Here is a 21977-nt window from a genome sequence, read left to right as displayed (position 1 = left end):
TCTGCCTTTACAAACAAGCTGTAAATATAGTTGTGTACAGTCTAAATGTTTTGCCTATTCAGGTTTGAACTGACAGTTTTTACCGTGTGTTATGATATTATTTAAATGCTGTCATTGTTTTCACTTGAGGCATTACATAAATTTCCATTATATAATAAATATTCCTTCATCAGTGCATCTAGCAAGTACAATTTTGTATTTCAAAAAATATTTAATAATCAGTGTAACGGCTCACTTACGCCACCTGTGGACCGAGTGTGTAACCGTCCACTGACACTTTTGCTGCTTGCTCACTCAGTCTTTGCTGCTATGCAGGAACTATAACGGGTCCATTTATGAACTTGCCTCCACTCCAGGGCACACTGTGGGTGCTATGTACTTTTTATTTACTCTGTTTTATGTATTCTGCAAACTAATGTAGTACCTTTGTTTTGTAAGTGAAGTGTGCTCTCATCACATTTGTGTGACTTATTCCAAAAGGTATGTAAAGAGTACCACCATACCTGATTATTATGTTGCTTTCCTGCAATATACTGGCTGTACAGTTGTGCGGATTGTAGTAATAATGTTTTCTTCTGCTTCATTGTAGATCCAAAGATGACAACTACACTCTGTCAAAACTGGTCATTATGGAAATTAAATAAAAATAAAAATATGACAACAAGCAATCATGACTGTCAAATACTCTTGTTTACCAAATATCAGATTGCTCCCAGCAGGGAGTCCATCTTATATTTTTGGACTGAATTCTCAAGGGTGAAGAACATAACTGCACTTCACATGTGAGTTCAAATGACAACATGAGGGTGGCAGCATTCTTCTTCACACAAGCCACGAAGATGAAACAGAGTCGGCCAATAAATTTGTGGCAACTGTGTTTCGGGATCAAAATCGGATATTGTCAGCTGACTTTATGCCACTGGGACGATAATAGACACTGACAGGTACTGTGAAACACTGAAAAACCTCATATGGGCAATTCAGAACTGGAAAAGAATGAATACTGAGAGGCGGTGTAAGTATTCTCAGTAAAACACTTGTCTACCCGCTATCTGTCAAACTGTCTCTCTCCTGGAAAAGGCCGAATGGAATGTCATCTGTAGTCCAAACTTGACACACAGAGACTGCTACCAGTTTTCTAAGTTGAAAACACATTTGACAGGATTCAGCTCCAACAAGAAGGTGAAAGATGAAGAATAATTCCTGCTCCTACCCAAGACTGAACCCCAAACCTCCACAGCTAGAGTCTAACACTCTAACCACAAGACCTTGTAACGATACAGCCTTCCCCAAAATTCATATGAAATGTCTGATACCACCTTTTTTTTAATACTATTTTTTATGCATATGGATAGTTATCGGACAATTCAGTGCTTCCTAAGGCCTTGTACGTATGTCTTTATATACATCATTCTGTCATATTCATATGAAATGTCTGATACCACCTTTTTTTTAATTTTATTTTTTATGCATCTGGATAGTTATCGGACAATTCAGTGCTTCCTAAGGCCTTGTACGTATGTCTTTATATACATCATTCTGTCATATTTGATAAACTTGGTATTCATTGTGAAGTTGTATGAGATGTTCTAGAAGATCGTGCGTTGTCATCATTATCGAGAGATTGTAGTCATTAACACAATTATGTACAAATGCTGGATTGAATGTATAATAAAGAAATTAAAGGGATACATATTTTGCAGAAAATATTAAAATGCTGTGGAAGTGTTGGCATACGTGTCTGGCGCCTCTACTTACCATAATTACAATCGAGTAACGAATTAACACAAAGAACCTCATCATCTTGAGAAACGGCTTGAAAGTTATTAGCAAGCGATATATTTTCATTTGGTATTTATTTTTATGTCTTCCTCTGCAATTAATAGTCCTTGTAATTACATTTCTAGTTAACTCTCCACTTGTTTACAATTCACAGGTTTGCAATTTCAGAATTTGAGGCTTTATTTGTAACTTTCTCACATGCAGTCGGATAAAACACAAGATTTGTAATACCATTACATGTTAGTAATCAAATCCAAACTGTAATTAATTATGTAACTAAAATAATATGAAAGACATTATTGTAAATAAAGTTCAGAATGATTAAGGTTTTTTAAGAACTCCCAACATCACCACTGCTGAAGCCCAGGCTATCCGTGATCTGAAGGCTGACCGATCCATCGTCATTCTTCCGGTGGACAAGGGTTCCACGACCGTGGTACTTGATCGTCGTGAGTATGTGGCTGAGGGACTGCGTCAGCTTTCAGACAACACCACATACAAAGTTTGCCAAGGTAATCCCATTCCTGATGTCCAGGCGGAGCTTCAAGGAATCCTCAGAACCGTAGGCCCCCTACAAAACCTTTCACCTGACTCCATCAACCTCCTGACCCCACCGACACCCCGCACCCCTACCTTCTACCTTCTTCCTAAAATTCACAAACCCAATCATCCCGGCCGCCCCATTGTAGCTAGTTACCAAGCCCCCACAGAACGTATCTCTGCCTATGTAGATCAACAACTTCAACCCATTACATGCAGTCTCCCATCCTTCATCAAAGACACCAACCACTTTCTTGAACGCCTGGAATCCTTACCCAATCTGTTACCCCCAGAAACCATCCTTGTAACCATTGATGCCACTTCCCTATACACAAATATTCCACACATCCAGGGCCTCGCTGCGATGGAGCACTCCCTTTCACGCCGATCACCTGCCACTCTACCTAAAACCTCTTTCCTCATTACCTTAGTCAGCTTCATCCTGACCCACAACTTCTTCACTTTTGAAGGCCAGACATACCAACAACTAAAGGGAACAGCTATGGGTACCAGGATGGCCCCCTCATACGCCAAGCTATTTATGGGTCGCTTAGAGGAAGCCTTCTTGGTTACCCAAGCCTGCCAACCCAAAGTTTGGTACAGATTTATTGATGACATCTTCATGATCTGGACCCACAGTGAAGAAGAGCTCCAGAATTTCCTCTCCAACCTCAACTCCTTTGGTTCCATCAGACTCATCTGGTCCTACTCCAAATCCCATGCCACTTTCCTTGATGTTGACCTCCACCTGTCCAATGGCCAGATTCACACGTCCGTCCACATCAAATCCACCAACAAACAACAGTACCTCCATTATGACAGCTGCCACCCATTCCACATCAAACAGTCCCTTCCCTACAGCCTAGGTCTTCGTGGCAAACGAATCTGCTCCAGTCCGGAAGCCCTGAAACATTACACCAACAACCTGAAAACTACTTTCGCATCCCACAACTACCCTCCCGACCTGGTACAGAAGCAAATAACCAGAGCCACTTCCTCATTCCCTCAAACCCGGAACCTCCCACAGAAGAACCCCAAAAGTGCCCCACTTGTGACAGGATACTTTCCGGGACTGGATCAGACTCTGAATGTGGCTCTCCAGCAGGGATACGACTTCCTCAAATCCTGCCCTGAAATGAGATCCATCCTTCATGAAATCCTCCCCACTCCACCAAGAGTGTCTTTCCGCCATCCACCTAACCTTCGTAACCTCTTAGTTCATCCCTATGAAATCCCCAAACCACCTTCCCTACCCTCTGGCTCCTACCCTTGTAACTGCCCCCGGTGTAAAACCTGTCCCGTGCACCCTCCCACCACCACCTACTCCAGTCCTGTAACCCGGAAGTTGTACACGATCAAAGGCAGATCCACGTGTGAAAGCACCCACGTGATTTACCAACTGACCTGCCTACACTGTGAAGCTTTCTATGTGGGAATGACCAGCAACAAACTGTCCATTCGCATGAATGGACACAGGCAGACAGTGTTTGTTGGTAATGAGGATCACCCTGTGACTACACATGCCTCGGTGCACGGCCAGCACATCTTGGCACAGTGTTACACTGTCCGGGTTATCTGGATACTTCCCACTAACACCAACCTGTCAGAACTCCGGAGATGGGAACTTGCCCTTCAGTATATCCTCTCTTCTCGTTACCCACCAGGCCTCAACCTCCGCAAATATCAAGTTGCCACAGCTCATACCTCACCTGTCATTCAACAACATCTTTGCCTCTTTACTTCCACCTCGACTGACATCTCTGCCCAAACTCTTTGCCTTTACAAATGTCTGCTTGTGTCTGTGTATGTGTGGATGGATATGTGTGTGTATGCGAGTGTATACCTGTCCTTTTTTCCCCCTAAGGTAAGTCTTTCCGCTCCCGGGATTGGAATGACTCCTTACCCTCTCCCTTAAAACCCACATCCTTTCGTCTTTCCCTCTTTCCTGATGAAGCAGCCGTTGGTTGCGAAAGCTAGAATTTTGTGTGTATGTTTATGTTTGTTTGTGTGTCTATCAACCTGCCAGTGCTTTCGTTTGGTAAGTCACATCTTCTTTGTTTTTAGAAAATATAGATTATAAGAGTATAGCATCTGTTTGCAAACTTGGTTGTGAAAGAGCCTTTGAAATCTCAGATGTTGAGTTAATGTCTGAAAAAACTATTATTTTATGTGTGTATAGATCTCCTCTTAGCAACATAAGTGTTTTTTTCAACAAAAAAAGGACCTTGCTTTAGGCAAACTTAAGACAACTGGGAAAACAGTGATACTATGTGGTAATTTTAATACTGACTTTCTGAGCCATAACCCTCACAGAGAAACGTTTTTAAATATTACAAAAGCCTACAATCTTTGTCTGACTATTAGCTCCCCAACACATGTAACAAAAACAAGTGTCACTCTCCTTGATCAGGTATGTGTAAACATGGACAAGTGTACACCAGGAAACTTTGATACTGGCTATAGTGACCACCTTTCACAATTACTGACCATACCTGTAAATCACATTTCGACCAGTATAGAAAACATCATCCATAAAAGAATTTGTAATAGGAAAAATATTGAATACTTCCAGTACCTAATCAGCGAACAATCTTGGAGAGAAGTATATGATACCTCTAGTACCAATGAAAAGATCAAAAATTTTTTGAACATTTTCAAGCATAACTTTGACATAGCCTTTCCACAAAGGAAAGTGATTTCCAAAAGCACAGATAGATTCAAAAACTGGATTACATCAGGTATTAGAGTATCTTTTAAAAGGAAGAGGGAACTTTTTCTGCAGTCAAAAACTCACAGCAATCCAGAATTTATTAATTATTTCAAAAAATACAAGTTAATTTTGAAACGGGTCATAAAAGAGGCAAAAATTAAGGAAAATGACAAATATATTATGAAGTCATCCAATAAAACTAAGTCCATGTGGAAAGCTGTGCAGAATCTTGCGGGGAAAAAGACAACTTACAAAAATATTGTGATATTACATGATGGCAAGAATGTCACTAACCCTAGGTCAGTTGCAAACAGTATTCTTATTATGCAACTGTTGCTGGAAAATTAGTGAAGGAAAAATTTGGAAATCCACCCAGTACAACATGTAAAGAACTTTCATCTATAGAAATAAATAATATATCCATGTTCCTCAGTCCAGTAAGCCAAACAGAGCTCCTAACTACCATTAATTCACTGAAGAGTGAGTATTCAACTAGTATTGATGATATTCCAGATTATATTATAAAAATAACAGCGAGACAAATACTTTCACCTTTATTGGACATATGCAATTCATCCTTATCATGTGATGTCTTCCCTCAGCAACTGAAAATGGCAAAAGTAATACCCCTATATAAAAAAGGTGATCATCAATGTATGGGTAACTCTAAGCCTGTGTCTCTATTGTCAGGGTTTTCGAAAATTATTGAAAAAATGTTCCTTTCAAAACTAATTACATTCTTTGACAAGAATAATATTATTTCTGGATGTCAACGTGGCTTCAGACCACAGTGATCAATTGAAACAGCCACTTTCAGTCTGATAAACCATGTCTTAAATGCAGTGGACAACCACAGAAATATCTCCAGTTTATTCTTGGACCTAACAAAAACTTTTGATGTGATTGATCATTCTATACTCCTGAGGAAGTAAGCCAAATCTTAAATGGAGCACTCATATCACATCCCTAAGTTCAAAACTAGCAAAAATGAGCTATGTAGTAAGAATTCTCTGCAACAATACTAGTGTAGAAACAGTTAGGGCTGTATACTGTTGCTCATGTACATTCAATACTGTTGCTCGTGTACATTCAATACTGTTGCTCGTGTACATTCAATACTGAAGTACGGTATCATTTTCTGGGGAAATGTACAGCAGGTCATAACAATTTTCAGGAAACAGAAGGCTATTATAAGAATAATGAAACGAGTGAGCAGCAGAAAACCATGCAAACCTTCTTTTTAACGATCTAAAGATCCTACCCCTTCCTTGCATTTATATACTGGAAGTAGTCATGCACGTCAAAAAAAGCATACTAAGAAAAGAAAACCTTTCTCCTCAAAACAAAAGTGTCCGTGATTACAGTACCAGGGCAGACAGTGACATACATGTTAATCATTGTAACACAGCATTATGCCAAAAAGGTGTATATCATGCTGGAACAAAACTTTACAACAGATTACCAAGACATATAAAATCTCTTCCTGAACTACAAAGCTTTAAAAAGTATGTGACAGCCTACCTTCTGAAAAACTGCTACTATTCAATCTCGCAGTATCTTATGCAAGAAAAAATGTAATTTGTATCTTTAATTGTAAAAATAAGTTATAAATATATAGTATTTCAGAAATTTGTAATTATTAACTGTATAGATCCAATTTGTCATAAAAATTTAAATCATGTATGTTTAATGTTTGAAAAACCAATAGCTAAAAAAGGTATTCCATCCAATATATGTACTGAAAAAGATATTTATATGGATAAATAAATAAATAAAATAGATGCCTTAAAAAAGAGATAACTGAAAAGAGTGCAGTGGGAATTGATCTATGGACCAGACGACTCTGTAGACCAGTTCTTGAGATATGTAGATAAGTTGGATAGAGCCTTTGAGAGAAATGGGAGGTTAAGTAATGGCAGATTTGGCAATCAACCATCTGGGGGGTGGAATTAAAGCAGGAATCAAGGCAGGAGTAATAATGAAAATCAGAATAATATTAGTGGTTACAATAGAAGCGATAATAGATGGATCGATCATATTAATGGGAGTGGAAACGGAGGACATGACAACAGGGGAGACCTCGGGAGAATAGTACTCAGACAATTAGATAATCACCAATCAGGATGAAGCAATTTAAACTGACGGATGCCCCATTGGGAGCCTCTCAGTTAGGGGTGAGAAATTTGTACCGGAATCGGGCTAAACACCACCGGCCTAGGGACATCGAAAATAAAAGACAGAGTAATCGAAGATATTGGAGTGGAAATGACAGAATTAATGTAAGAAGAGCACATCAGATTAGCAAATTACAGTTTGACAGTAACTTCTGCAAAAGTATGAATGAAAGTGTGGAAGATAGAAGTATTAACATCTGTAAGAATGTTGAAGAGGTTCCGTTAGAGGAAGAAACTATATCAAATCTATACAATCAGTGTGGTGAAGAAACTTGTGAAGAAAATGTTGGTTCTGATAATAATCTTGATGAGTTTGGATTAAGTAAATTAATGGAGGGAGAATCTAACCCTGTTAAGCACTTGAGTGATTGTACCTGTACTAGTGTACTTGTCAACAATTCTGATGATCATTGTAAAGATGTTGTGGAAGTGTCTAGTATTAGAGATGATAGCATGTGTGAAAGTGAAAGTGTCAGTAGTAATGATGAATGGGAGGAAGAATTAGATAGCATGGTGTACATGGAGGTTAAAGAAGATTTAATTAATGACGAAGAAAATGATGTCAGTAGTATTTGTGAAGAATATGAGAACCAGATTGTATCATCAGATAAGGAACATGTGGACAGACATGATGATTTAGATGTGATGCTAGAAACTTTATGGAATACTTACAAGGGTTATAGTGACAGTGACAGAGTAAAAAAGGTCATCAAGATTATTTGTGAAGAACTGCATTCCAACTGGGAAGGTAGAACCAATCAGCAGGCTTACAGTGAGATCAGTTCTGGGAAAAGTAGACAGTGCGTAAAAGAGGGACACGACATGAAGCAATCTTCTGATGTAGCTGTAAGTAAAACTCAGACAAGTAAGAGAAATTGTGCAGGCAAAAATGATATAAATGACTTGGACTTTAGAGAGATTGAAGATGATTTGTTGCATGAAGAAGAGGAAAGCAGGAAGGAAAAAGTTTTAGATTGCTCGTATGTACGTATAAAAGTTGCAAATTATGAGGGAGTTTGCCTCTTAGACACATGTAGTCCTGTTTGTGCCATTTCTGAAAAATTTAGAGACCAGATATGACATAGTGCTGACTTTGAAGAATATCCTGTAATTGGAATCAAAATTAAGGGAGCAACTGGTAGGCACGGCACAGTTGTAAACAGGCAATCCACTATTAATGATGTACAATGTAACCGAGGATGTTTTGTAGTACTTGGCCTCGATGAAAATATTTTGTTCGGAATGAACTGGATACAAAGAGTAAGTGCAGATTTTGACTGGAATAACAAAAAGTTAAGGCTTACCAACCCAAAGATAGATGTAACACATGTGACTGAACTAATCACCCAAAACTGTCTAGAAAACAATTTTCAAATTAGAAGAGTGATTTGTGCAAATGAAAAGATTGACGTTAATGAGGAAGACAGTGAAGAAGAATGCAGTGAAGACAAGTATGCTGAATTAGTGGCTAGAAGTCTAGATGAAGAACAGACAGATCAATTAGGTAGTTTGTTGTGGGAATACAAAGATGTGTTTAGTGAGAAACCTGGGAAAGTGAAAAACTATGAATATAGACTTAAACTAAAACCCCACAAACCATTTTTTGTCAAACCGTATGAAGTAAGTGTTAAACAGCAAGAAAAAATGAGATGATGAAAATGCTCTCAGGAGGACACATCTTTGTGTCAAGTGCGTGGTGAGCACCAGGTCTCCGAGCTATGTAGCATTCTATTTTCTTCTTTTCGGTTTCAGATGCTACATCTTTACTCGTCTATAAACCTGTAATGAAGCTATCTCTTACTGAAAATACTATCCATTCTCTGTAGTATAAGTTTTCCGTATGTAATATGACTATTGAGTGACATCATTTGAGGAATAATTTGAAAATTTAAACTGTGTATTAAATTTGAATTTCTCACAGCAATGATTGACTAATAACTTACAAATGATTTTGTAATTCTTAAGATGTGTAAATAATGTTTCTTTAAGCATTTCAGACAATAGTTAACTATTATAATACAAATATAAGTAAAAAGGACATTTCAAAAACTAATTCATGAGTAATGAGTTGTGTAAAAGATAATTTTCTAGATCCATATGTGTGTGTATTTTACAGTGTGTAATAGTTATAAGTAAATTACTGTTAGCATTTTCATGACAGAATAGAAGCTGGAAGGATATAAGATAATGGAGATTATTGTAGTTATGGTCTGTAGAGCATGTATTTGATTTGTGGGTGGTTCTTTGAGAATTACAGGCATGGTCATGATTTTTGACTTTGCTAATGAGATGAACAAATGGACAATGGTAAAGATGTACATGTGTTACTATGTGGACAAGTTGCAATGTGACAAAAGACATTTTGTGAAAAATTTGTTATGACAAGATGGTGTGATGATGAGCAGTCTGTGAGTTTGTTTGATATGATAAAAGGTTAAATGAGATCTGTGGGGGGTGGGGGGTCAAATATACTGTATAGTGGAATATACTGAAATATTAATGAAAAAGAAAGGATACATATAATTCATTTTATGTTCATTGACTTTAACCTGTATATAGGTTAGATGTATAATTTTGTGTGATTTTGTTTGCAAATATACTAATAGTATAGGGTAAAATGTTGATGCTTTTGATATAGCCATACATGATGTGACCTACACAAGTACATTGAGTACTGAGTTCACCCCTGTTCCTACCCAGAGAACTGCATCCAAGATCCTTACCTGACCTGGATGTGAAAAACTGTAAAACTAATAGTGGACTGTGCTACTGCAGCGTAGAGACTGCCAGAAAAATAGGGGTTGCAGACACAAGACGGACAGCACAAAAGGACTGATGATTGTGAGCTGCCAATTCCTTAAGATGTGCAATGTGAACCAGTGGCTGGAGTGACAGCTGAGAAAAGAAAACATTTTTTATATTTTTTGTGTATATGTATTTAGCAGCCATTCATACAAATAATACTTGTAAGAGTGGCTGGGGGCGTGGTGTAACGATACAGCCTTCCCCAAAATTCATATTAAATGTCTGATACCACCCTCTTTTTATATGTATCCAGATAGTTATCAGACAATTCAGTGCTTCCTATGGCATTTTATGTGTGTCTTTATGTATATCATTCTGTCCTATTTGATAAACTTGATATTCATTGTGAAGGTGTATGGAATGTTCTAGAAGATTGTGTGTTGTCATCATTATCAAGAGATTGTTGTCATTAACAAACTTACGTACAAATGCTGGATTGAATATATAATAAAGAAATTGAAAGGATAAATATTTGGCAGAAAATATTAAAATGCTGTGGAAGTGTTGGCATACGTGTCTGGCACCTCTACTTACCATAATTACAATCGAGTAACGAGTTAACACAAAGAACCTCATCATCTTGAGAAACGGCTTGAAAGTTATTAGCAAGCAATGTATTTTCAATTGTTATTTATATTTATGTCTTCCTTTGCAATTAATAGTCCTTGTAATTACATTTCTAGTTAACCCTCCAATTGTTTACATCTTACAGTTTTGCAATTTCAGAACTTGAGGCTTTATTTGTAGCTTTCTCACATGCAGTCGCATAAAACACAAGATTTGTAATACTATTACATGTTAGTAACCAAATCCAAACTGTAATTAATTACATAACTAAAATAATATGAGAGACATTATTGTAATTAAAGTTCAGAATGCTTTTTTATGGAAAACTTAAGATATTACTAGGAAAGATTGTTATTCAAATATTGTATTTTATACTTTATTTGGCTGTAAATTTTAATTGTAACACTGAAATTACACAAAATTAATAATGGAATGTTCTGTGAGCAATTGTTAAAATTCTATATAAGGGAAAGCAGCGAGGCTGTGGGTCAGTCAGTCAGTTGTTGAGTTGGTGATGTCGAGTCTGCTTGAGAGTCTGTTTGTCAAAGAGATCAGCGATGTCTGTGAAGTGCTTTGTTTAAATGTGTTGAGAATGCAGTTCTGTCGTCAATAAATAATGATAAGTTCCAAATCTATGTTCTTTCATCAAAATGAACTCCAGGAAAAAGTTAAGTAATTTTAAGTAACGATCAAGAAGAATGTAGCACCATTACAACCTCTGCAGTCAAAGAATATACAGTTTCGTATTTCTAAAAAAATATAGAAGACTTAAGTTTTATGATTATCCTCATAGCAACCCGTATCTGGTAGTTTACTCTATGAAACTATGACACACTACCATTCATTTACAGCTACTGATTTTCATTTCCAAAGATGACATACACTGTACACCACTGAGAATGCGAATATGAAGTCACATCTCAAATGTGTTAATCCTTACGCTGTCTGATGAAACTGATTTATGTGCATTACCTTATGTTACAACAAGCATGTTATCTAATATAACATTTGCATTGCCATATGAGGTATCTTCACGAAATGTTTTACAAAAGATGAAAAGTGAGACTACTTTCTCTGCTCCTCACTGCTTAGCTCCAGAGCTCAGCCATTAGACTAGGGTACTCTCTCATTTACTCTCGAAGGAACAAAACTCACATTGGTGAACTTGCTGTAGGCCTTCCTGCACTCATCTTCTGAGATGCCGTAGCTGGTGTAGACACTGATGAACTCGTCCAGGTCGATGGTTCCGTCACCTGTCGAAAGGAAAAAGCGAATACCGCAAGCTGCGAAGGAGTACTTTTCACAGAGCAAAGCAGATACAGTGACGAGCTATATGCACAAAGAAACAATGGTGTGAGATTACTTATTCTTTAGGCAGAGAGGTAAAAGCAATAACTTTCACTGTATTGCAAATTTGTAAGAGGTAGAAGGTATCTTATTTCCATAAATTGAAACTTCCTGGCAGATTAAAACTGTGTGCCTGACCAAGACTCGAACTTGAGAGCTTTGCCATCTGAGCTACTGAAGCACGACTCACGCCTGGTACTCACAGCTTTACTTCTGCCAGTATCCTGTCTCGTACCTTCCAAACTTTACAGAAGCTCTCCTGCGAACCTTGCAGAACTAGCACTCCTGAAAGAAAGGATACTGCGGAAACATGGCTTAGCCACAGCCTGGGGCTGTGAGTGAAAATCCCATTCTGGAAACATCCCCCAGGCTGTGGCTAAGCCATGTCTCCGCTATATCCTTTCTTTCAGGAGTGCTAGTTCTGCAAGGTTCGCAGGAGAGCTTCTGTAAAGTTTGGAAGGTACGAGACGAGATACTGGCAGAAGTAAAGCTGTGAGTACCGGGCGTGGGTCGTGCTTCGGTAGTTCAGATGGTAGAGCACTTGCGCGCGAAAGGCAAAGGTCCCGAGTTCGAGTCTCGGTCGGGCATACAGTTTTAATCTGCCAGGAAGTTTCATATCAGCGCACACTCCGCTGCAGAGTGAAAATCTCATTCTGGAAATTTCCATAAATTGTTATACCTGTACTTATATTAAGAAATTATGAAGAGGACTCCACTACTGTGTGTGGTTCCTTTTTCTTTTTTCCCCCTCCTTTCCAATGTCCTGTCTCCAGCCAATGGTGAGACAAGACAGTTACACAGAGAACTGACCAAACTAGTTTATAGACTATTATTATGATGAGGTCACCACTCCCAAAAACAGTTTTTAAAGCTACTGCCAACTGCTCCAGGGAAGAATCGATGTGCATCATCTATTTGCATCTGGTGTAATCACACGGTCAAATGTGAAATCATTTTTCAGTGTGTCTGTGCATTGTGTATCTGAGGCAAGACACAGGAGCCTGCCAAGTATTTACCTTGGTGGATATGGAAAAGTGCCTAAAAACCTCATCCGGGCTGGTCAGCATACCGTCTCCTATTGTTAATCCACAGGCAAATTTGATGTGGGGCTGGCCACTTCCCCGTGACTCAGAAGTGGCAATTTAATGTCTGGGTGGTTCAAAATGGCTCTGAGCACAATGGGACTTAACATCTGAGGTCATCAGTCCCCTAGAACTTAGAACTACTTAAACCTAATTAACCTAAGGACATCACACACATCCGTGCCCGAGGCAGGATTCGAACCTGCGACCGTAGCAGTTGTGCGGTTCCGAACTGAAGCGCCTATAACCGCTAGGCCACCATGGCCGGCTGTCTGGGTGGGTTTTCTTACTCGTCACACATTTTATTCGTGAATATAAAAACCGGAAAAGGAATAACACACGGCCTATTGCCTTTCACTAGGTCTGTCTACCGTACATATGAAAGACTTGACGGTGGAGATGACAGATGTAGAGAAGGAAAGAGTAAGTGTAGGAAACCGGGATGTCTACTGCATCAAATTTGCTGATGACATGATACTGCTTTGTATAAAACAATCTCTCTTGATAAAACACTATCCAGAGTAAATGAAAGAATGAAAGAGTACAGTAGGAGAAATGACACAAAGAAAACTATGGTGACAAAAGTAAATGCTAAAGAAGGTATTAAAGTGAGATCTACAGAAACTCAAATCAAACAAATTGCACAATACAGATGTTTGAGGAGCATGTTAGTTGATAACTGGGCAGTGAAAAGATACAAGATGGAGAAGTGCAGTGGCAAAGCAAGCTTCCCAGAAGGAAGAAGTGCTGGTTATGCAGCAACTTAGCATCGGGGTTAAGAAAAAGCTCGGTCGAATGCTTCGTGTGCAGTGAAAGCTGCAGAGCAAAGAAGGAAGAGAAAACTGAAGTGGCGGTAATTTTTAAGTGAATTAAAAGATGCCCTCTCTGGTCACTAGATGGTGATAATATCTGTGATGACAATAAAAGACAGTGAGGCCAGAGACGAGGAGTCGAGCATGCACCGATTAGTTGAGATCTGAAAGAGACCAGATGCATATAACAATTTGTGTAAGAAATGTACACACACCAAGTATTATTAATTATGTGAATGTATTACGCCTGGCCTGTGTGTGAAAATATACTCAGGCCAGTTTTAAAAAGTTGTTTGAATATTTATTTATTAGTTCACAAAAGTACATCGTAGCATACATTTGGACGATCGTGACCACCTGTGAGGACACCGGTAATAATGGAGGGAAGCACCAGTGTGCTGAAGAGATATAAGAAATCACTTGAAGAAGGAACATAAGAACATTTTCAATTTTTATGTCTACATATTCATAATGAAATATTATTGTTCAATTTTTTCTTCATTAGCTACAGTGACCGGATAGCCGAAACCCCCATTTTATCCGATAATATAGTCCGGAATAATGTTAATAAATCATTTAACCCTTTAAATAACATTTCCCTTATCATTTCCAAATCCTTCTCCTATAATTTTGCACTAAAGCAGTCAAGATGTGGGTCTGGAGAAGAATGGAGAAAATAAAATTGGTGGATAAAAAGAACACTGAATTACTGCAAAGGGTAAAGGTACAAAAAACTCTCTTAAACCTGGTTAAGAAAAGGGAAACAAACTGGGTGGGACATATATTGTAAGGAAAAGCAATTCTGACAACAGCTATTGAAGGCACAGAGGACGTGTGGACAAAAATAATAAGGAGAAGAAAAATTGCTGGATGAAGTGAAAAAATGGAAGTTGTCTGTAGTGATTTGCTAACTTCAGTATATTATATTTTATGTGTCTAATTGTTACGAGCAATCTTTGCCGTGACATTCGTCCACTGAGCAGTTTTCTGTGTACTCACTACTGGATCTGCCATACCACGAGTAATTTATTCTGGCCGAGATGTTTGAGGCGAGTCTTTGAGGCGAGTGCAGCATCGTCCAGTGAGAACTGAGGGTGCTGAGATGCTACGTCGTTTTCAAGTTTTTTCTTCTCTGTTCCATTTGGGCTGTTCTGGAGTGGAGGTGTGGTTTTGTTTCTGTGTGGTGTGGCATGCTTTCAAGCAAAACTGCATTGAATTATACTGAGAAAGATGGAGAGCCATATCTAAAAGCAGCTATAGATTTTCATTCTTGAAATTCTACCCCCTTTTTTTTCTGTATTTTATGACACGGAGAGCCATATTGAAAATGTAATATCTTATAGTTACTCAAGCAGGATTAATAGCAGGGAGGCATTCACAATTATGATTAATGTGGGGCAACTTCCATTCTGTTTATGTGCTGTATCGATTCATAATCGAGTTTAGTAAGGTGGTATTTCATTCACTAAAAAGGTTTTCTAAATTGTTTAATTCACAACTGAAGAATAAGTCTATACATGATTGTGTTGTGTGTTCCATGTGATTCATATAATGTTAATCTTACTGTGCCGCATAAGAACATTTGTATTCATTGGGAAATAATTATCACAGATTAACATAAAATCTTTATTTCTATTTAATTCCTTTCATCAGTTTAATCAGATGAAGTATAGTTTTTCAAGATGGCAGCACTGAGCAGCCACGAGACTTTGCCTCGCATAGTAATAACGTGAGAGATATTTTTTATGCCTTCAGCTCGTTCGTCGGTTTGATACCTTTTCTTCATGACATACAAACTGGACAGCCCCTGTAATGCTTTCTATTACCTTAAATTTGTTTTCAGATTCCAGAAGATAAGTTTGCCTCAAGAATTCAAGACCGGCAGTTGTTTGGCATATTTATGCAATGTTTGGTGGAAGCACTGTATTACCACTTACAAACAGTCCAGTATTAAGTAACGTAACTGAACCTACTACTTGCTACATGTATTGCTTAGTAGATATAATCTAGATCAGTGGTTCCCAATCTGGGGGTGATTACCCACTGAGGGATAAATTGAAATTTTCTTAGGGTAAAAAGAAAAGCGTTCAACTGTGTTTCAACCACAGAGCTACACAGTTTTAAAAGATCAGTACTATCATCACTATTTCATAACACTGTAATGCTGATTACATAAGTTACCAATACCTACCTTTTTCTCCAAATACTAGCATAAACACACGACACAATGTTCTGGAGGTCACAGCTTGTGAAATGAGTGAATAACAATATCTTCTTCACATAGTCCACCCACTAAACTTACAGTTTGTACCATACGTCACATATGCTTGAACATCCCTTGAAAATGACATCTGCATGTAGTAGTAGTAGTAGTAGTAGTAGTAGTAGTAGTAGTAGCAGCAGTAGTAGTAGTTTTATTTATCTGTATATTTCTTTTACAAAGATATTGGACATGACTTGAACATACAATTTAAAAACAACAGAAATAATTCATATGTACAGATATTTCCATAGTTACAGATGTGTCTAGTATGACAAGGATAGGACAGGCAGATGGCTGTGGCTTTATACTAGGAACCATCCCTGCATTTACCTGAAGTAATTTAGAGAAATCTTGGAAAACCTAATCAGCATTGATGATTACGGATTGGAGCTTCCATTGTCCCAAACACAAGGCCGGTCTGTTTAAAACAGTGCTACCTCATTCAGTTTAACCTTAAAGTTAGTTCCTGCAATAGGCCAGATATTGCTCCAATAATCGGCCTAAGCCTGTTTGTTCACCGGAGAATATTGAAGCGGTACGAGTTGCTGTACAGAGAAGTCCCGGGAAATCGTGTAGAAAGGCAGCAGTGTAACTGGGAATATCCAGACGCTCTGTTCAACGCGTTCTTAAAAGTGACCTCCATATGTACCCATACAAGATGACCTGTGCACAGAAGCTCACTGAAGAACACAGGCAGCAGAGACTACTGTTTGCTCAGTGGGTGGAGGATAGGGAAGAAACTCTCAACAACGTTTGGTTTTCAGACGAGGCATATTTTCATTTAGACGGTGTGGTTAAAAAGCAAAATGTATGCTTTTGGGTCACTGAAAACTCACAAGCGCTTCCTGAACGACAACATTATGCTCCGAGGATCACAACGTGGGCAGCAATTTCCAGTCACAGACTTACTGGACCCTTTTTCTTTGAAGAAACTGTGAACAGTGAGCATTGTTTGAGCATGCTTCGCAATAGCTCCATTCCACAGCTTCTTGCTACTGCCTTGCCCTTCAACACGCAGTGGTTCATGCAGGATGGAGCAAGGCCACATACTGCAAATACTGTGTGGAGTTGTTACACGAGCATTTCGACATGTGGATCATTTCACTCAGGTTTCCACGTCGCTTCAATGACGGGGGTACCTAAAGGAAAAATTTTTCCCGAAACGTCCACGTGATTTAATGGAGCTCAGAAGACTTATTCTTCAAGCTTGCAGTGAAATTACGGAAGACATGTGCCGTAGGGTAATCACTAACTTCAGTGATCGTTAGAAGGAAGTTAGGAAATGAAATGGTAGACATATTGAGCATGTGCTGAGTTAGAACAAATCTCCATGGACAGTTCTTCATCATAGTACATGTTCCTTTCAGATTGTATTGACAATAAAGTTTATATTCAAAAACAAAATGGTAACACATTTCGTGCGCCACCCTGTATTTTAATGAGGGCTATTGTATGTGGAACTTGTGGCCACAGTTACAAACAACACATGTTTGCGAACACCATACATACGGTCGATGCTGCCGACAAAAGAACAGGGATTTTGTTTCTCTGGGTTGCTTAACAAATACAATTTCTTTATTTAAGGAATAATGTTATCAATGTCCACTGAGCCTTTGATTTGTCTGGTATAAACTGCCTTAGTGAAAATTGGAATTCAGTATGGTGTTGGCAGACTCTTAGCCTCGATGACGTTTGTATTTCTTTTTACCTGCTTCATTTACTGCATTTTTATATTTTCTCTTTTCATCAATTAAATTCAGTATCTCTTCTGTTACCCAAGGATTTCTACTAGCCGTCATCCTTACCTACTTGATCCTCTGCTGTCTTTACTATTTCATCCCTCAAAGCTACCCATTCTTCTTCTACTGTATTTCTTTCCCCCATTCTTGTCAATTGTTCCCTAATGCTCTCCCTCAAACTCTCTACAACCTCTGGTTCTGTCAGTTTATCCAGATCCCATCTCCTCAAATTCCCACCTTTTTGCACTTTCTTCAGTTTTAATCTACAGTTCACAACCAATAGATTGTGGTCAGAGTCCACATCTGCCCCTGGAAATGTCTTAAAATTTAAAACCTGGTTCCTAAATCTCTGTCTTGCCATTATATAATCTATCTGAAACCTTCCAGTATCTCCAGGCCTCTTCCATGTATACAATGTTCTATCAGGATTCTTGAACTAAGTGTTAGCTATGATTAAGTTATGCTCTGTACAAAATTCTACCAGGTGGCTTCCTCTTTCTTTCCTCACCCCCATTCCATTTTCACCTGCTACTTTTCCTTCTCTTCCTTTTCCTACTGTCGAATTCAACTCACCAATGACTATTAAATTTTTGTCTTGCTTCACTATCTGGATAATTTATTTTATCTCATCATACATTTCATCAATCTCTTTGGCATCTGCGGAGCTAGTTGGCATATAAACTTATACTACTGTGATAGGCGTGGGCTTTGTACCTATCTTGGCCACAATAATGCGTTGACTATGCGTAGCTTACCTGCATTCCTAAGTTTTTATTCATTATTAAAACTACTCCTGCATTATCCCTATTTGATTTTGTATTTATAATCCTGTATTCACCTGACCAGAAGTCTTGCTCCTCCTGCCACCGAACTTCACTAATTCCCACTATATCTAACTGTAACCTATCCATTTCCCTTTTTAAATTTTCTAACCTACCTGCCAGATTAGGGGATTTGACATTCCACGCTCCGACCAGTAGGACGCTAGTTTTCTTTCTTCTGATAACAATGTCCTCCTGAGTAGTCCCCGCCGAGAGATCCGAATGGGGGACTATTTTACCTCCAGAATATTTTACCCAAGAGGACGCCATCATCGTTTAACCATACAGTAAAGCTGCATGTCCTCAGGAAAAATTAAGCCTGTAGTTTCCCCTTGCTTTCAGCCGTTTGCAGTACCAGCACAACAAGGCCGCTTTGGTTAGTGTTACAAGGCCAGATCTGTCAATCATCCAGACTGTTGCCCCTGCAACTACTGTAAAGGTTGCTGCCCCTCTTCAGGAACCACACGTTTTCTGGCCTCTCAACAGATATCCCTCCGTTGTGGTTGCACCCACAGTACGGCTATCTGTATCACTGAGACACGCAAGCCTCCCAACCAACGGCAAGATCCATGCTTCATAGGAGGGAGGGCGGGGAGGGGGGGGTGGGTTAAGCAGTGATATTTATTGCTCTGTGTAAGCGATGTGTATGTATGGTCTGACAATGGAGTCTAGGTTTGAAATTTTCTTTTTCTGAGTGAATAGTTGTCCAGCTGTTTAGACGAATTGATGTTTCTATTCCTGTGTATTTCTAAGCGAATTTTGGCTTTATAGTTGAGTGTTTCTCGTGTGCCACATGAATGTGATGCGAAGCATATTTTGCCCGACTCATCATTAACGGACTAATATGAAGATGATTGTGAATATGATGTGAAGGGAGACCAATGATTAATGAGAGTGATTTGGCCATGAAGGGGTTGAGATTGCTCGAATAATAAAGGAGAACCGGAATCACTTGGAATCATATGTAGATGAACGTAAAATATTATTAGAGGGGGATCGGTGAAAACCACATTGCGATCTGAGCGAAGAAGGACGAGATATTTGAATTTAGCTTAACGGTCTGGAGTCACAAAAGCCAGTGTCAGCTGTGGACAGCCATTGTCACAGTGAAGTGTGCAGGTAATCACAAAAAGGGAAGTCGGTGTGACGGGAATCCAGGCCAAAGCTTCTCAAGTTTGAAGGTTGGCGTCGGAATACTGACAGTGACAGAAATAAAAATACTGTGTACGTTGCAGGGGCACACATCCCTCAGCTACAGCCTGGTGGGAGGGTCAAAGGGAGCACAGAAGAGAAGAGGAAAAATAGCACACGAAAAAGTTACCGATTGTCGTAGTCACGAGGTAGGACAAATTCTATTGTGAATCATTCTGAGAGTATCTCTGCTGGAGCCACTGATTGAGATATTATAACATTGAAAGCATTTATAATCCTAAAGTAGGTTATGTGATGTCACTGAAGTCCAGGAGAGAATGTGGCTGGAGTTGGGGGAGCACAGGCTACGTCCAATGTCAGCTCTGCTTGTATGGCATAATAAGTTTTATTTTTGCTCGTCCTGAGTTTATAGTCCTAACCAACTGTACAGTTGTGCAGGAAGTCAATTTGATTGGTTTTGACAAAGTATAATTTGTATTTGTGACAGTCTAAAGAGATTAATACAGTGGTGGGTAAAGAAAAAGCTTATGCAAGGTGAGACACCATCACTGGAACTGATGCCAGTACGCAGGATGGTTGTCCATTCCCACGTTCCCTGTCTCAGTGTTGTAATTTTATTGTCACTGATGACCACTCGGTTGTAACCGTGGTTTAGATTATTTTTGTGACTTCGAGAATATCGGGTTATTAACTGTCAGCGTGTCCTAAACTACCCTGGCCCTGTGGTTTGAAGTCCCACAAGGGCAGGAAGCCCAAATTGTACACCGCACATCATAACAGAGCTGTGACGACTCTGAACGGTAAATTCGTACGCGAGTGACTTTTTCTTTAGTATCGGTAGTCTCTTGTTGAGAGAAAGAATTTGTAGCCACGTCAGCTACATGAATCCCAATAAAGGCACTTGTGACTTTGTACAATGGCTGTAACGACTGTACACACGCAGGACACTGAGCCTCGACACTACATTAAGATTTTACCAGATTCATGTGTTATTCATTTACAGGTGTACCAACCTCTTCCAGACTGTTGTTAGAATAATCACTATCAAAATTTGTTCAGTGAAGTTCAACATACTAGTAGCTGCACTGCAGGTAAGATCAGGTAAATGTAAGAGGCCAAGGATATGCTGGTGTACTTTGAAGATGTGGAATGAACAGGTAGGTCTGTTAGCCAGTTGAGTTATGCAGTGCTGTTAGGCTTCTGCTTCCTGATACAGACAGTTGTTTATGGTATGTTTTTGGTTAGAGTATGGACATCAGTTATTTTCTCTCAGTGGAAAACAATGAGTTTTGTTTCAATTGGCACCAAAAAGTACAAATCAAATTAATGTCAGATACGAGAGGCAGGAACAGAGAATGTTTCGAGGGTACGGGTCAGGTGGTGAACTGTTAGAAATTGGGTCACGGAGTAGATCGTGAATTAGGGTCTGTCCATTACAGGTCGATTATGTGTGACAACTGGAAATGTCTCCAGACTGTGGTGGTGAAAGAATAGTATCTGAGGTAAATGATGCGACTTTTTTGTTTGTGGTTTTGCCAAATATTGTAAATATGAGGTCACTCGAAGTTAATTTTTGTGTATTTATGAATTCCCTCTAAGGAGAGGTTTATGTGATGTCATAGTCTTTGCACTGATTTGGGGATTAACAAGAATATTTGAGGTTTGTTAGTTTTCCACTAAATGGAGGTTGTCTCGTTCTGGATCTCAGCTGAAACTCGGCAGAACAACCACCGCGTGCCACTGTAATACAATGCAGTACTGTAAGACTGTGCACCATGTTGGGCACTGTTCTCTGGAGTTAAACTGACATTAAGCACTGGCCTGAGGAACATCATATTGCAGCAGTACAGGAGTATATATAGACACAGTCTATCACAGTTGCACGACTAAACTTTTGAGGCAGGTTTGATCTTAGCCACAATAGTCCACTGCTACAGGTATCTAAATGATGTTAAGATGGAACTCTGAAGGGCAGTACAACTGCAGGACTTCCTCATTTGCTACACTGGAAATTTTAACCACGTAGTGGCTGCGATCTCGTGTAGTTCTCGACCTTTGGCTCAATTGCAAACTTTCGCACCCGGGTTGGCAGATATCAGCATTCTCCGTATTCTGCACCAAGTTATCCACTACCACGTGTACGAGATCTGTGCTGTCAATAAACTCACTGAAAGTGACAGCAT

At 39.1% G+C, this 21977-nt stretch overlaps 1 protein-coding gene across 1 annotated transcript in view; it reads right to left on the bottom strand.

The window, feature by feature from the left end:
• LOC124718917 (calexcitin-2-like) overlaps positions 1–21977 on the bottom strand; it is a 390722-nt gene that overhangs the window by 7257 nt on the left and 361488 nt on the right. Inside the window, exon 6 of the mRNA XM_047244571.1 lies at positions 11734–11831. Within this exon, the coding sequence (XP_047100527.1) occupies positions 11734–11831 (98 nt within the window). The remainder of the gene's footprint in view (positions 1–11733; positions 11832–21977) is intronic.

The sequence above is a fragment of the Schistocerca piceifrons genome, chromosome 10 (assembly GCF_021461385.2).
Source record: "Schistocerca piceifrons isolate TAMUIC-IGC-003096 chromosome 10, iqSchPice1.1, whole genome shotgun sequence".
Taxonomy (NCBI): Eukaryota; Metazoa; Arthropoda; class Insecta; order Orthoptera; family Acrididae; genus Schistocerca; species Schistocerca piceifrons.
This window is presented reverse-complemented; position numbering and strand designations above follow the sequence as displayed.